Source organism: Carassius auratus, chromosome 5 (assembly GCF_003368295.1).
Source record: "Carassius auratus strain Wakin chromosome 5, ASM336829v1, whole genome shotgun sequence".
Lineage (NCBI taxonomy): Eukaryota > Metazoa > Chordata > Actinopteri > Cypriniformes > Cyprinidae > Carassius > Carassius auratus.
Genome location: NC_039247.1, coordinates 1,764,103 through 1,777,995, shown reverse-complemented (window position 1 = coordinate 1,777,995; position 13,893 = coordinate 1,764,103). Strand labels below are relative to the sequence as shown.

At 39.2% G+C, this 13,893-nt stretch overlaps 1 protein-coding gene across 4 annotated transcripts in view; it reads left to right on the top strand.

Moving 5' to 3' along the window:
- dcc (DCC netrin 1 receptor) overlaps positions 1 to 13,893 on the top strand; it is a 168,207-nt gene that overhangs the window by 108,697 nt on the left and 45,617 nt on the right. For all 4 annotated transcript variants that reach the window (XM_026243939.1, XM_026243957.1, XM_026243948.1 and 1 more), the window contains exons 10-15: positions 202 to 350; positions 648 to 786; positions 3,720 to 3,769; positions 8,195 to 8,336; positions 10,196 to 10,306; positions 13,500 to 13,694. In XM_026243939.1, coding sequence (XP_026099724.1) covers positions 202 to 350; positions 648 to 786; positions 3,720 to 3,769; positions 8,195 to 8,336; positions 10,196 to 10,306; positions 13,500 to 13,694 — 786 coding nt within the window. The remainder of the gene's footprint in view (positions 1 to 201; positions 351 to 647; positions 787 to 3,719; positions 3,770 to 8,194; positions 8,337 to 10,195; positions 10,307 to 13,499; positions 13,695 to 13,893) is intronic.

Here is a 13,893-nt window from a genome sequence, read left to right as displayed (position 1 = left end):
AAACACAGCAATACCAGTATCAGCAAAATCAAACAAAAATATAACCTAATATAAAAATATAGTTAATATATGTAAAAAAAAACAAAAAAAAAACATCAGCCATATCAGCAAATTAATGAAACTACATTTTTGCATTACATTCAAACCCATGAAGAGGCAGTAATTCTGTTCTGTTCAATGCGGATCTGATTGTTGGTGTAGTTCTGGTTCCTGGTCCAGTGGAGAACCTGCGGGCAGAAGCTGCGTCTCCAACCTCCATCCAGACGTCCTGGGATCCTCCGTCCCACACCAGCGGCCCCATCCAGAGCTACAGACTGCTGTGGACCGAGACCTCCACCGCAAAAGAGCAGGTCCGAGTCCACAAACACTGAAACCGTCTGAATTCATTGATAAATACAGAGTTACAGTAATCTAATGGAGATGTTTTCTTTATCAGTTAACTAAATGAAATCAACATTCGGTGTGAGTAATGTTTGTGTTTAAAGCAGACTTGAGCAGAGTTTCTCAGGAGTAGTTAGAAATGATACGATACATTGTTACAGAAGCCTGACTGGTGAGTGCTGGTGATTGGCCGCTGATGTCTGTGAGGCGGGGCTTACTGAAGGCTCATTAGCATAATGTGGTGTTTTTTTCTCTCTGTTGGTCAGAACGTGGAGGTGGTGGGTCAGAGCTACAGGATGGAGGGACTGAAGAAGTTCACCGAGTATTCGTTACGAGTGCTGGCGGTCAATCGACACGGACCGGGCCTCTCCGATACAGACATGCTCATCACCACGCTCTCAGACGGTAAGACTGGACCTTCAGCGCTGAACCTGGAATAAACCCATGATTCACGACTGCGATCGGGTCACAGCGTTCACAAGATGTTTCCAGAAGACATCCAGTTAACCACACACTAATGACGGCTTTGATGTGCCAGTAATATTAAAGCCGTCACATCTGAAGCGTCAATCAATTTCACGGCGTGTCACTCAACTCTGACAGTCTGACATGAGACGTTTGAGACACGTTTGATTTGTTTGCAGCTCCACTGCGTCTGCATTCGAGAAGCAGCCGGGATCTTCCCTGGGATTCAATTAGAGTCCCTGGAGGGATAGAGAGAGAACACACACACACACACACACTCGCCTTCCTGATCAGAAATGTTTTATATTTATTCATAGTCGCCATCTTGGCTCAATTTGTCACAATAATCTGCTGCATTAGATTTGTCCAGAAGCTGTGTGTGCTTTAATTTGGAAAAATTTATAAATAAATGAATTAAATTAAATTAAATAATTAAATGAAGTTAAAATAAATGAAATAATAAATGTATATCCTGATCTGTGCTTGGTCTGAATCTGCTGGAGCTGATGTTCGTTCATCTCTCGTGTTTCTCTGTAGCCTGAAGGCAAACTCTTTCAGCTGCAGCTCAATGCAGCAGTGATGTGTGAATGCTGAAGCTGCTTATATTTCCCAGCAGCTCTTCTCATTAGCTGTCTAACATCAGCTTATTGATTTATGTGTTAACCTCAGGATTATGTTTGCAGTAATTTTCAAAGATTCAATCCCTGGCTCTTATCAGCATCACCCGGCTTGAACTGTTTGAACGGAGCATGTCGATTTCGTCCTGTAGATTTAGAAGTGTCACAGAATTCAGAAATGTGCATCAACATTTTGTTTTATTTTAGTATTTAGGAGATGCTTTTATCTAAAGTGACTTGCAGATACACTAATATCTAGAATTATGTTATATTATAAAATATATTTCTTTAATTATATATTTTATTTCATAAGCCTGATGCAATATTGAAATTAATTTTGTGATCTAATTTTGTGATGTCTCTGTCATGTAAAAGCCTGCAGTGCTGAAATCAGCACCAGTCATTAAAAATCCCATCAGTCGAGCACTGGTTTATAGCTGATGTAAAATGGGGAGATGCAGCACGTGGCTCTTTCAGAGAGACAGCAAGACGAGCGCCAGCTTCTTAACATGCTGCTCAGACCTGCTGCATTCTTCCACTCGCTCCCATCCATTCCCATCATGCACTCCTCTGATTCTTTGTCTCATATTGGCGTGATTTTCTCCAGATGTCTGTGCGAGCAGCTTAACCCGCACGTGTCTTTCTCTCATTGGCCGCAGTGTCTCTTTGCATTAGCTTCAGCGTGGCTCTAAGAGGCTGTGGGAATTTATTGCATGTCAGCTTCCATTAGAGACACGCGGCAGAATGATTCAAATGAGCCGCTACTGCTCCTTCCTCATTTCACTGCTTAATTAAAGGCCCTCGTGTCACGCTAATGAAATTGTGTGGTGGCATTCTATACACACACACACTCTCACTCACTCACACACATACATAAACGCATATGCATACACCCCACATTCATGCACACACTCACACACACACATATGCATGCACACACATACGCATACACACACATGCATATCCATGCACACGCAAATGCATACAGTACTTATATGCATATGCATGCACAGTCTCACTCATACGCAAGCTCACACTCATGAATGCACACACTCACGCACACACATATGCATGCACACACACATGCATGCACACACTCACGCACACACATATGCATGCACACACTCACGCACACACATATGCATGCACACACTCACGCACACACATATGCATGCACACACTCACGCACACACATATGCATGCACACACTCATGCACACACACATGCATGCACACACTCACGCACACACATATGCATGCACACACACATGCATGCACACACTCACGCACACACATATGCATGCACACACACATGCATGCACACTCACGCACACACATATGCATGCACACACACATGCATGCACACACTCACGCACACACATATGCATGCACACACACATGCATGCACACACTCACGCACACACATATGCATGCACACACACATATCCGTGCACACACATGCATGAACACACTTACGTACACACATATGCATGCACACACATGCATATCCAAGTACTCAGACACTCAAAAACACGAATATAATTGCACACACAAATGCACTTATACATGCATTTGCATGCTGACACTCACAAATATGCATGCACACATACTCAACACACGTTCATACACAAATAAACACACACACACACACACACATGCATATCAATGCACACATAAATGCATACATACACGCATTTGCATGCACACACACATGCATAAGTATGCACTTGCACACACACTCACACATATGCATTCACATGCGTGCACAACACACACTTACGTACACTCAAACTTACACTCACGCATATGCATGCACACACTTGCTCAAACATGCAGGCACACACACAAGAATATGCATGCAGACACACACACACACACACACACACACTCATGAATGCACAAACTTGCTCACATGTGCATATACAAGCACACACTCACACACACACCATATGTGCACATGGATGCACACACACACTCACACACAGTCTTTTGATTAATCATTAATGTTCCAAACTATTAGTCCAAACTCATGCACGAGTCCTCAGATAACCTCCTGACCTGCAGAGCCTCTCTGATACCGTCTGAAGCCTCATTGACAGATTGATTGTGTTCCTCTGATGGAAGAATCCCACTGGAGAGAGATAGATCCCCTAACTTAACTAAACTGGTTAACTATCTCCAGGGCCATTATCAGGTGACCCGTGGGGTGCATTAGAGTTGATCCTGATGATTGTGGTGTGTGTTTGTGTGTCCACAGTGCCCAGCGCTCCACCGCAGAACATCTCACTGGAGGTCGTCTACTCACGGGTGAGTTATGATTCAGTATTAATTATGCTTAACACAAGAGGAGACTGTCATGGACTCAAATGAGTCTGAAGTGTTTTCCTGAAGCCTGAGTCCTGATGTGAGCTCTGTATGGTTGGCCTGAGCATGTGTGTGTTATGAAAAGCACTCAGCAGGGCTTCATTCATTATTCATTCATATTAGTGTGTGTTTGTTTATATCTGTCAAGCTCTGATTAACCAACACTGAAGCAGTCAAACACACATTATTTCCTCTCATGAGATGATTTGGCTGGTCATGCAGACATCTACAGATGATATGCAAATATCTGGGTCAGTCTGAACTGTAGAGGACTGGATTGATTGAATGATTGAGGTTCAGCGCACACACAGGTGACAGGATATTACACGCGTGATCGTATCATCATCAGGAGCATGCACTGTATTTCACATTCAAGATTATATTATATTATATTATATTATATTATATTATATTATATTATATTATATTATATTATATTATATTATATTATATTAGATTAGATTAGATTAGATAAGATTAGATTATAGTAAAAAAGCCTTTTGTAATATTTAAATACATTTTGTTTTTTCTAAGAATTTATCTCTGTCATGTCAAGAATTTATCTCAGTATTTTATATACTTATATTATCAATTCAATTAGTATATATTTGTTATTTTTATTACATAATTGCATTGCATATTTTATTTAAACACTATGATATGCAAGTATTTATATTAGATATATTAAAATATGTAATATCTATTAAGATATTTTGAATTAGCTTATTTTCTTATTTTCAGTTTATTCAAGTGTAAGTAATTATATTATTAGATTTTTTTGTCATTCTTTGCCATTTTTAAATTAGACATTTATTTGATTACATTTTACTCAATTCAGTGTAATATAATAAAATTTTTACTGCTTCTGCTTATTTTTTTTCATTATTTTTTTAATCAAATTTTTTGAATAAAGAAAGAAATACATTTGTTATATACTATAATATTTAGTTTTAGCTGTTATTTTCATATTCTGATTTTTCATTTGAATTTTAGTTAAAGTTTTATTAAATTAAGTTTTTTTTTAAAGTTTTTTGCTATTTTGCTTTTTTGTCATTTTATTACTTTTTTATTTAATTACTACAGTTATATTTAGATTTTTTTGTAGTAATTCTATTTAAACTTGTTGTGCTCAGTCAGTTGCCATTGCAACATTTCTAATTTTGGTTTTAGAAATTTTCATTAATATTTATATTCAATTTTATTTGGTTTCATTTAATTTAATGAGGAAATTTTTAATAGTTGTAGTTTTATCACAGTGAAGCCGCTTTGAAACAGAAATTAGAGCTTTATAAAGCGATATAGAAATAAGGTGCTTGACCGGTTTGGGCTAACCTTGTGTACTCCAGCGCAGTCTTTTCTGGATAACTTGTGTGTGTGTGTGTGTGTGTGTGTGTGCGTGTGTGTTTGTCCTCCAGTCGTCACACTGTAATGAGCTGCTTTGTCTGAGCGTCCCGATAACAGATTGTTTATGACAGGGAAATGGTTTTCATTGTGTGCCGCTGCACTTTTGCCCATCCACAGAGCAACAGAGTCCATCTGACTCTGCAGAATGATGACAGTGAGCAGCCCGTCTCTATCACACAGCTCCGCTCTCGGCCGTTTAACCATCAACAGTGTGTTCAGACAGTGAGCGCTGGGAATCCATCTTTAAAAAATCAGTGGGATGTGTGACCCTGACGCTAATGATTCTTCCTGATATTCTCAAGAATTAAATATGAATGCAATGGCAATGTGAGACTGAGATGTTCGATCTGAGTTCACAACTATATTTCACAAAGCTTGCTCTTTTCTCGCCGGCAGAGGCACAGCGATGCATCATGTTCAGCAGGGTCATTCTCAGACTCAAACATTTTCATTTTTCACTGGAAAATTAAACTGTCTATTTGTGCATCGTTTGCTGCGCTGCTGGTGGTTATTAATGGCAGAATCAGACGGATGGCCTCTATAAACAAATACAGCAGGTCAGAGAGCCACGGCACGCTTTATCTGAGTCCACACCGGCAACAGTGACAGCATCCTAAATATTTATAGATTTTAGGAGTCGTTAACTGGCTTTTCCTTTCATTAGGATTCAGTCGAGAGGCTGGTCTCGTCTCGTCTGATGATTCAGAGTGATGTGGTTTACCCTGCAGATTCATTATGTGCTTCACAACAGACAAGAGAAGCTGATGACAGTCTGAAAGAATGGTCAAATAAGAAGTCAAATAAGATAAACTTGCAATTCTACATAAACTTGCAATTCTGAGACAAAATAGCAGAATTGCAGGATATTGTGATAGGAAGTCAGAATATCAATATAAAGTAGCAGTTCTAAGAAAAACTGCAGAATTGCAATATAAAGTCAGATTTGTGAGGTATAAACTGAAAATTATCATTGAAACTTACAAGTTTAAGAAAATGCGTGTGAGAGACTATCGGAATTATACAAAAAAAGAACTGTGAAATACAAACTTTCTCCAAACAACAGGTTGCAGTTCTGTTGGTACACAGCTGCGCTCGTCACCTGTCTGATGTTCTGAGCTCTTCTCAGCTCCTCCACTGGGTTCTCTTCATCTGTCTGGATCTGATCAGGACAGACATCATCTTTCATCCCATGTGAATCAAAGTTGATCTGCTGTGTGTCTGCAGATCCGTCATTGACCTTTAACATAAGGGTCATGAGGGTCAGAAACATACAAATATATGGTGTTATTTTATTATTATTTAGATACGATTTGAGTATTTATTCATGTTTTAAATGAGCTTTTATTTTTACACAGTCATTTTTTACATTCATTTTGTTTTAAGCTTTTTATCATTTTTTATTAACTTTTTTTGTTTTAGTTAATTTTAGTACTTTGATTTTTTTGTGATGTCTTTTGTCATTTTATTTCATTAATTCGTTTTTCAAATATTTCTATATGACTTTAATTATTTTATTCTATTTGAAATATTTTTAGTACTTTAATTTGTTAATTAAGTTTTTTAATCTAATATTTCCATTTCATTTCAGCTTTATTTCTTTTAGTAATTTTATATTGTGCTTTTGTCATTTTAATTACTTTTTTTCCCATTTAGCTTGAATTACTTTCTATTTTAGTTAGTATTTCTTATTTTTAAGTAAGTATTTATGTTTTTATTTTATTTTATTTCAACTTTAGTTTATTTAATAGTTTTCATTAACGTGCAAACACAGCTGTGAATGATTTCTAAATCACGCTCAGTGAGATTGTCTCCAAACTGTTGCTCCATCAGAAGTGTGCCTGATCTAAAACAGAAACACACTTGCATTGATTGCACTCAGAATGCAATGCTGATGATGAACTACAGTATATGTCTGCCATCCATTAATTTCAGATTTGAAGAACTGCATCAACCCATGAACACACACACACACACACACACACACACGGATCCGTGCAGCAACACATTGTTCTGAGTTGATCCTCACTGTATAACACAGGATAATTAACACCATGATGGGGCCAAAATGACAATCCTGAACCACCGCCATAATCACACACACACACACACACACACATTCGAGCTGTAATCAATTTAGATTAGTCTCCAAACCCAGGAGCGAGTGCCAGTGAATGTTAATGAATGCAGTGTGTGCCGCTGGACGCAGGATTGGCCGGTCGCTGGTATGAGGCTGAAGTGGGATGGACGTGTCACGCTGGCAGTGGCGTGCTATGAATTTTAATTGCTTTATTTGCATGTTAACGGGCAGATGGCATAAGCACAGACTCAGGATGCCACTGAGCGTATGATGGCATTCCTGCACTGTGCAGTTTATATCTGTTTCAGGGCTGTTAGTGAAGGTTAATGAATCTGTGTTTGGGAGTTTTGGAGAGAGAGAGAGAGAGACACAGAGAGAGAGAGAGAGAGAGAGAGAGGGAGAGAGAGAGAGAGAGAGACACAGAGAGAGAGAGAGAGAGAGCAGTACTAGTTCTAGTAAAAGTTGCGTTGACCCGCTGATGTTTCTCGTCAGTAAGTTATGCTCATACTAAAGACTCTGTCAAATCAATGCATATCTTCCTCTGCTTTACTGAGCAATTAAATGCCTTTCTCTGCATAATTAATAAGCATCCATGCAGAATACAGATGGCAGGAAAGGTCTGAACAGTAATAAAAATGAGCAGAAGCAGCAGCAATTAACATGCTATTTTTTTTCCTTTGGAAAGAAATGACTACTTTTATTCATGAAGGATGCATTAAATTGATCAAAAGTGTCAGTAAAGACGTAATGTTTCAAAAGATTTCTATTCAAATAAATGCTGTTCTTTTGAACTTTCTATTCATCTGTGAATCCTGAAAAATATGCATCAGTTTCCACAGAAATATTGAGCAGCACAACTGTGTTCTTGTTCCTCGTCTGTGTCTCAGAGCATTAAGGTGAGCTGGCAGCCTCCACCTGCAAACACACAGAACGGATTCATCACCGGATACAAGATCCGCCATCGCAAAACAGGCCGGCGGGGGGAACAGGAGGCCATCGAACCCAACAACCTCTGGTACCTGTTCACCGGTGAGTCTGTCTGCACAACATGATGCTGGATCACATCTGAATCAAGGTCTAAGCCATGTCTTGAACAACATATGTTAAAGCCTGTTTAATCTAGGGATGCATCGATCCGATACTCAGAATCGGTATCGGCTCCTATTGTATCGGATCCGATATCGGTCAGATGAGACTGATCCAGATCAACTTTGTCAACGACTTTTTGATTTAGTTTAAGTCATAGTCTTTGGACTAAAATGTCATTTAGTTTTAGTCACATCTTAGTCTTATCTTATCTAAATCTACAGTAAATTTAGTCAACTAAAATCTAATGAGTTTAGTTACAGTGTAATGCATTTATTAAGCATTTCTATAAAATTTCTAAACTCATTATGAATTCCCAGATTAAAAAAATGTAATATAGACACAGATTTACTGCTTTACACATACTGAGGACCAAAGATATTGCCAACTTTGATTGTTTTTGCAATTTTGAGGTGTTCAGTTTTGTTTTGGTTTTAGAAAATAAGCGTGATTGCTGTCCTAAACAAATCAGCTCAAATCAGTGTTTTCTGTGCCTTGTCTTGGACTTTTCTGTCACTTCCTTTCTCCTCTGGTGCTTTTAGTGCGTTTGTATCTTAGCTTGTTAGCCTCCTGTATACTGTATATACAGCCCTAGTGTTTCTTTAGTTCGTTGTGAGTTGTTGAATGTAATGGTTGTCTGTTTGCCGTCATTCTGTTCTTTGTTACCTGAGGTTTTTGGCTTATTGCTTGTTCTAGCTTTTCCAGTAAATGTCTGCACACATCCTTGCCACTTCCTGTTTTCTCAGCTTCTCCACAACGTTACAGTTTTTGAGCCTATATTTAGTATAAGTAAAATACTTAAGTTCTGTTAAAATCAGATACTCTAATACTTTTACTCAAGTTGTTTTGCTGTTGGTGACTTGTAAGGTGTAGTGGAGTAATTTTCACTGTAAGGTCTCTGTACTTTTACTCAAGTATGGTTTTCAGGTACTCTTTACACCTCTGCCCAACAGTTTACATTCACTTAAGGCATAACCGGGTGTTTTTTACATGAATACTCATCAAAATGGACAACTTGAGATCATTTATTTTCATATTGACGCCCACTTTTAAGCCCTGTTCACACCATGAACAATAACTATAAAGATAACTCTAAATATTTAGACATTAGTGTTCCTGGCAGCAGATGATTTATATCCTTATCATTATCTTTATAGTTATCAACCTAACCAGGCTTTAAGACAGCAGAGGCAGACTGTCATCCTAAAAAGAGTGCTGCTTTTGGCCCTCTCTAATTATTAATGAATGTCTATGGTGGTTAAGGCCCTAATCTGAATGGAAGAACAGAGTCCCGTGTTTCTCATGCGATGCACTCCTCCACTGCACGCTTTGTTTCTTTAATGCCGGATTCTATGCATGCTAAAGAAGTCAACGCATCACGCCAGATTTGTCGTCCTCCGGGTTTTGGGAGCGAAGATATGTGTTTGTTTGAATAGGATTTCTGAATTTATTGGAAAATCATATTCATTTCCATTATTCCCTTGATGGATATCTCGCTAAGTTGCTATTTCTGAAGGGATTCATTTCACAGTGCCGTTGGAGTGTGTTATGCTAATTCCCCACACTCCGGGGTATTCAGGGATGACAGCGCCCTGCTATCATAATTGCGTTTTTTTATCTTTACACATGATGGAAATGCATCCTGATCTGTTTAGATGAGGTTTGGAGACCTTGTTTACCTTGCTGCCTTGACTGATTGCTGTTTACTAATTAGAATCACAAATAATAATGGCACACACACACACACACACACACACACACATGCACACTGTGACTCTGGCTCTTTGTGTATTGTCTGACAGGATTGGAGAAAGGCAGCCAGTACAGCTTCCAGGTGGCAGCCATGACGGTCAATGGCACGGGGCCCAGCAGCGAGTGGCACACGGCCGAGACGCCAGAGAACGACCTGGACGGTGAATATGACTGCAGACGCACACTGCAGCACTAGTCCCTGTTTAGGGCAGCTTGAACCAGTCTGGGGTGGTTGGGACAGTCTATTTTTATGGTATTTGAGGGTTTAGCACTAATGATGGGTGCTTGCATCATGAAGCTTTGTGGGTAATTTGTTTTAAACTAGTGATTCAGAGCACATCTCAAACCAGCAAAGTCATGACGCATTGATCAGTGTCTATCCACCAATCTATTATCAACCCATCCATCTATCCCTCCATCCTTCTTTCCATCCATCCATCTATCCTTCTATCATCCATCCACCTATTGATCTATTATCCATCCATACATCATCCACTATCTATCTATCTATCTCTCTATCTGTCTGTCTGTCTGTCCATCCATCCATCCACCATCTATCCACCTTTCCATCCATTATCCATCCATCCATCCATCCATCTATCCACCTATCCATCCATCCATCCATCCATCCATCTATCCACCTATTGATCTATTGATCTATTATCCATCATCCACCCATCAATCATACATACAGTACATCATCTATCCACCTATCCGTCTAATATCATCCATCTATCCATATATACTTCTATCATCCATCCATCCATCCATTTGTCTATCTTTCTATCCATCCATCTATTATCCATTATCCATCCATTAATCTATCCATCTATTACCCATCAATCCATTTGTCTATTCACCTATCCATCTATTATCCCTCTATCCATCCCTCTGTCCATTCACCTAACGATCTATCATCCATCCATCTATCCAACTATTATCCATCCCTCCATCTATCCATATATCATATATCATCCATCCATCCATTCATCCATTCATCTATCCATCCACCTATCTATCTATCTATTATCCATCCATCCATTATCCATACATCTATCCCTCTTTCTATCCATCCATTCATCCATCCATCCATCCCTACATCTATCCATTTATTATCCATCCATTCATCTGTCCATCTATCATCCATCCATCCATCCACCTATCTATCTTTTATCCATCCATCCATTATCCATGCATCTATCCCTCTTTCTATCCATCCTCCAATCCATCTATCTATCCATCCATCCATCCATCCATCCACCTATCTATCTTTTATCCATCCATCCATTATCCATGCATCTATCCCTCTTTCTATCCATCCTCCAATCCATCTATCTATCCATCCATCCACCTATCTATCTTTTATCCATCCATCCATTATCCATGCATCTATCCCTCTTTCTATCCATCCGTCCATCCATCTATCATCCATCCACCTATCTATCTTTTATCCATCCATCCATTATGCATGCATCTATCCCTCTTTCTATCCATCCATCCTTCCATCTAACAGGCTTGAACCAGTCTGAGGTGATTTGGCTGGTCTGATTTGATGATTTTGAATGTGTTCAGTGCTTGTTTCCATAACTTTTGTGAATAATTTGTATCAAATCAGTTATTCAGAGCCTGTATCAAACCACCAAAAGTTTAGAAAATGTTAGTTGCCACAAGTAGATTATAATCTTTGTGAACTCAAGAACCAGTTTGTATATGGTTTAAGTAGTCTCTTATTAACCAAACAATCCTTGAAACAAAAAACAAGTCCTGCAAATGAAGAATGTATTTATTTCATTTAATAGATTACACTTTTTATGCATGTTAGGGCATTTTTGTTGCATTTTTGTTGTTTTGACGTTCATGGGGCATTTCAAGAACTTTGAAACAGTGAATCATTTTATGAAGCAATTTCACTCAACTACTAGTAAGGACCATGTTTACTAAACCCTGGTGATCATTCATTGACCTGAAGCAGAGAATGTTGTCTAGTGAGCAATAATTCCAGGACCTGGAAATGTCTGATTCCCTGGGTAGTGTGCTTACTGCTGAGCTAGTGTGTGGATTGAGACGTATCCACAGGCTCCATCAGGACACAGTAAGTCAGGCACATCAGGCAATAAGAGGAAACGGTTTAAGCAGAGAATCGATACGTCTGGCTTCAGTTTGTCTGAGTTTTGTGTGTCTGCCAGCACAATGAAAGTTAAAAGCGCACATCATTCAGCAAATAATAGATGGAGTTGACATTAACATTATCTTTCAACTCAACGCAGAGCGCCAGAGTCGTCTGTTCTAATGGAGCGCTTGAAGACGTTGTTGGGCGTTGGAATGTCACCTTTGAAGGAGATGCGGATCAGATGTGTGGCATGAGGTTTGATCAGTACCTGCTTGAACTTCACTCTAGTTTTCTGCTCTGAGAGAGTCATTAATCAGAGACAGTCTGTGCCTGAGGGAGAGACGATTACCAGAGCGAGCCTTGATGTGAGAGAACACCGGCGGAGTGTCGAGCTTCATAAACGCTTCATGCTCTCAGACCAGAGAAGAGTAAACACAATTATTTTCACCAGAACAGAAATAAGGCACAAATACGCTGCATGTGGAGGAAGAGAAACAGGGCTGTCAGAGGACAGAGAGCCACCAGAAAGTACTCAAGAATCACTGTGACCTCAACTGTTGAACTTATCCATCCTTCCATCCATCAAACAGTCTATCTATCCATTCATATATCATTCTGATCTATCTATCATTTTGTCTATTTGTTTATCCATCTGTCTAGTGTTCTATCTATCTATATCTAGTGATTGATTGATCGATCGGTAGATCATTCATTCGTACATCTGTTCGCTCTGTCATTTGTTCATTTGTTCTTTGACAGAAAGACACTTCTCATTTTGTCAGATGTTGATTTGATCATTTGTTCTGTCTGTCTGTTTTCTCCTTTAGTTTTTAAGTCATTCTGGGTTACATTTCCATTTAGTCATATAGCAGATGCTTTTATCCAAAGCGACTTACAAATGATGACAATAGTAGCAATCAAAATCAACAAGAGAGCAAAAAGAAATGCAAGTGCTATGACAAGTCTCGGTTAGCCTAACGCAGTACAAGTAGCAACGTAGCAAGGTTTTTATTATACATATCATCACACACACACACACACGCAAATACAAAGAAAACATGTAGATAGAACAGAAAAAGAATATAGAGAACTACTGTTAGAATAGTTTTTGTTAGTTTTTGGGTTGAGCTGCACATGGAGATGATTGGTCAGGTGTCTCAGCTGCAGTGATTCAAGGACCTCGCTGAAACCACCCGGCTGAGCAATGACATGGACTTTCTGTTCTCCTTTCCTCTCGTCGATAGAAACTCAAGTTCCCAACCAGCCGAGCTCTCTGCACGTGCGTCCGCTGCCCAACAGCATCATCATGAGCTGGACGCCGCCGCTCAACCCCAACATCCTGGTGCGCGGCTACATCATCGGCTACGGAGTGGGCAGCCCATACGCCGAGACCGTGCGAGTGGACAGCAAGCAGCGCTACTACTCCATCGAGAACTTGGGTGAGAAACACCACTTAAGCTGGGCACACACAGTCAGATCTTTCAGTAGTCCTTTATAGGGATGTAACGATATCAAAATCTCATATTTATTGCGATATTTAAAAAGGAAAAAAGACGAATGAATAAACATTTTGCACATGTTTAAGTAAAATTATTCTATTTAATGCACTTTTAAAAGTTCAAAATGAAGCGCTCCAAC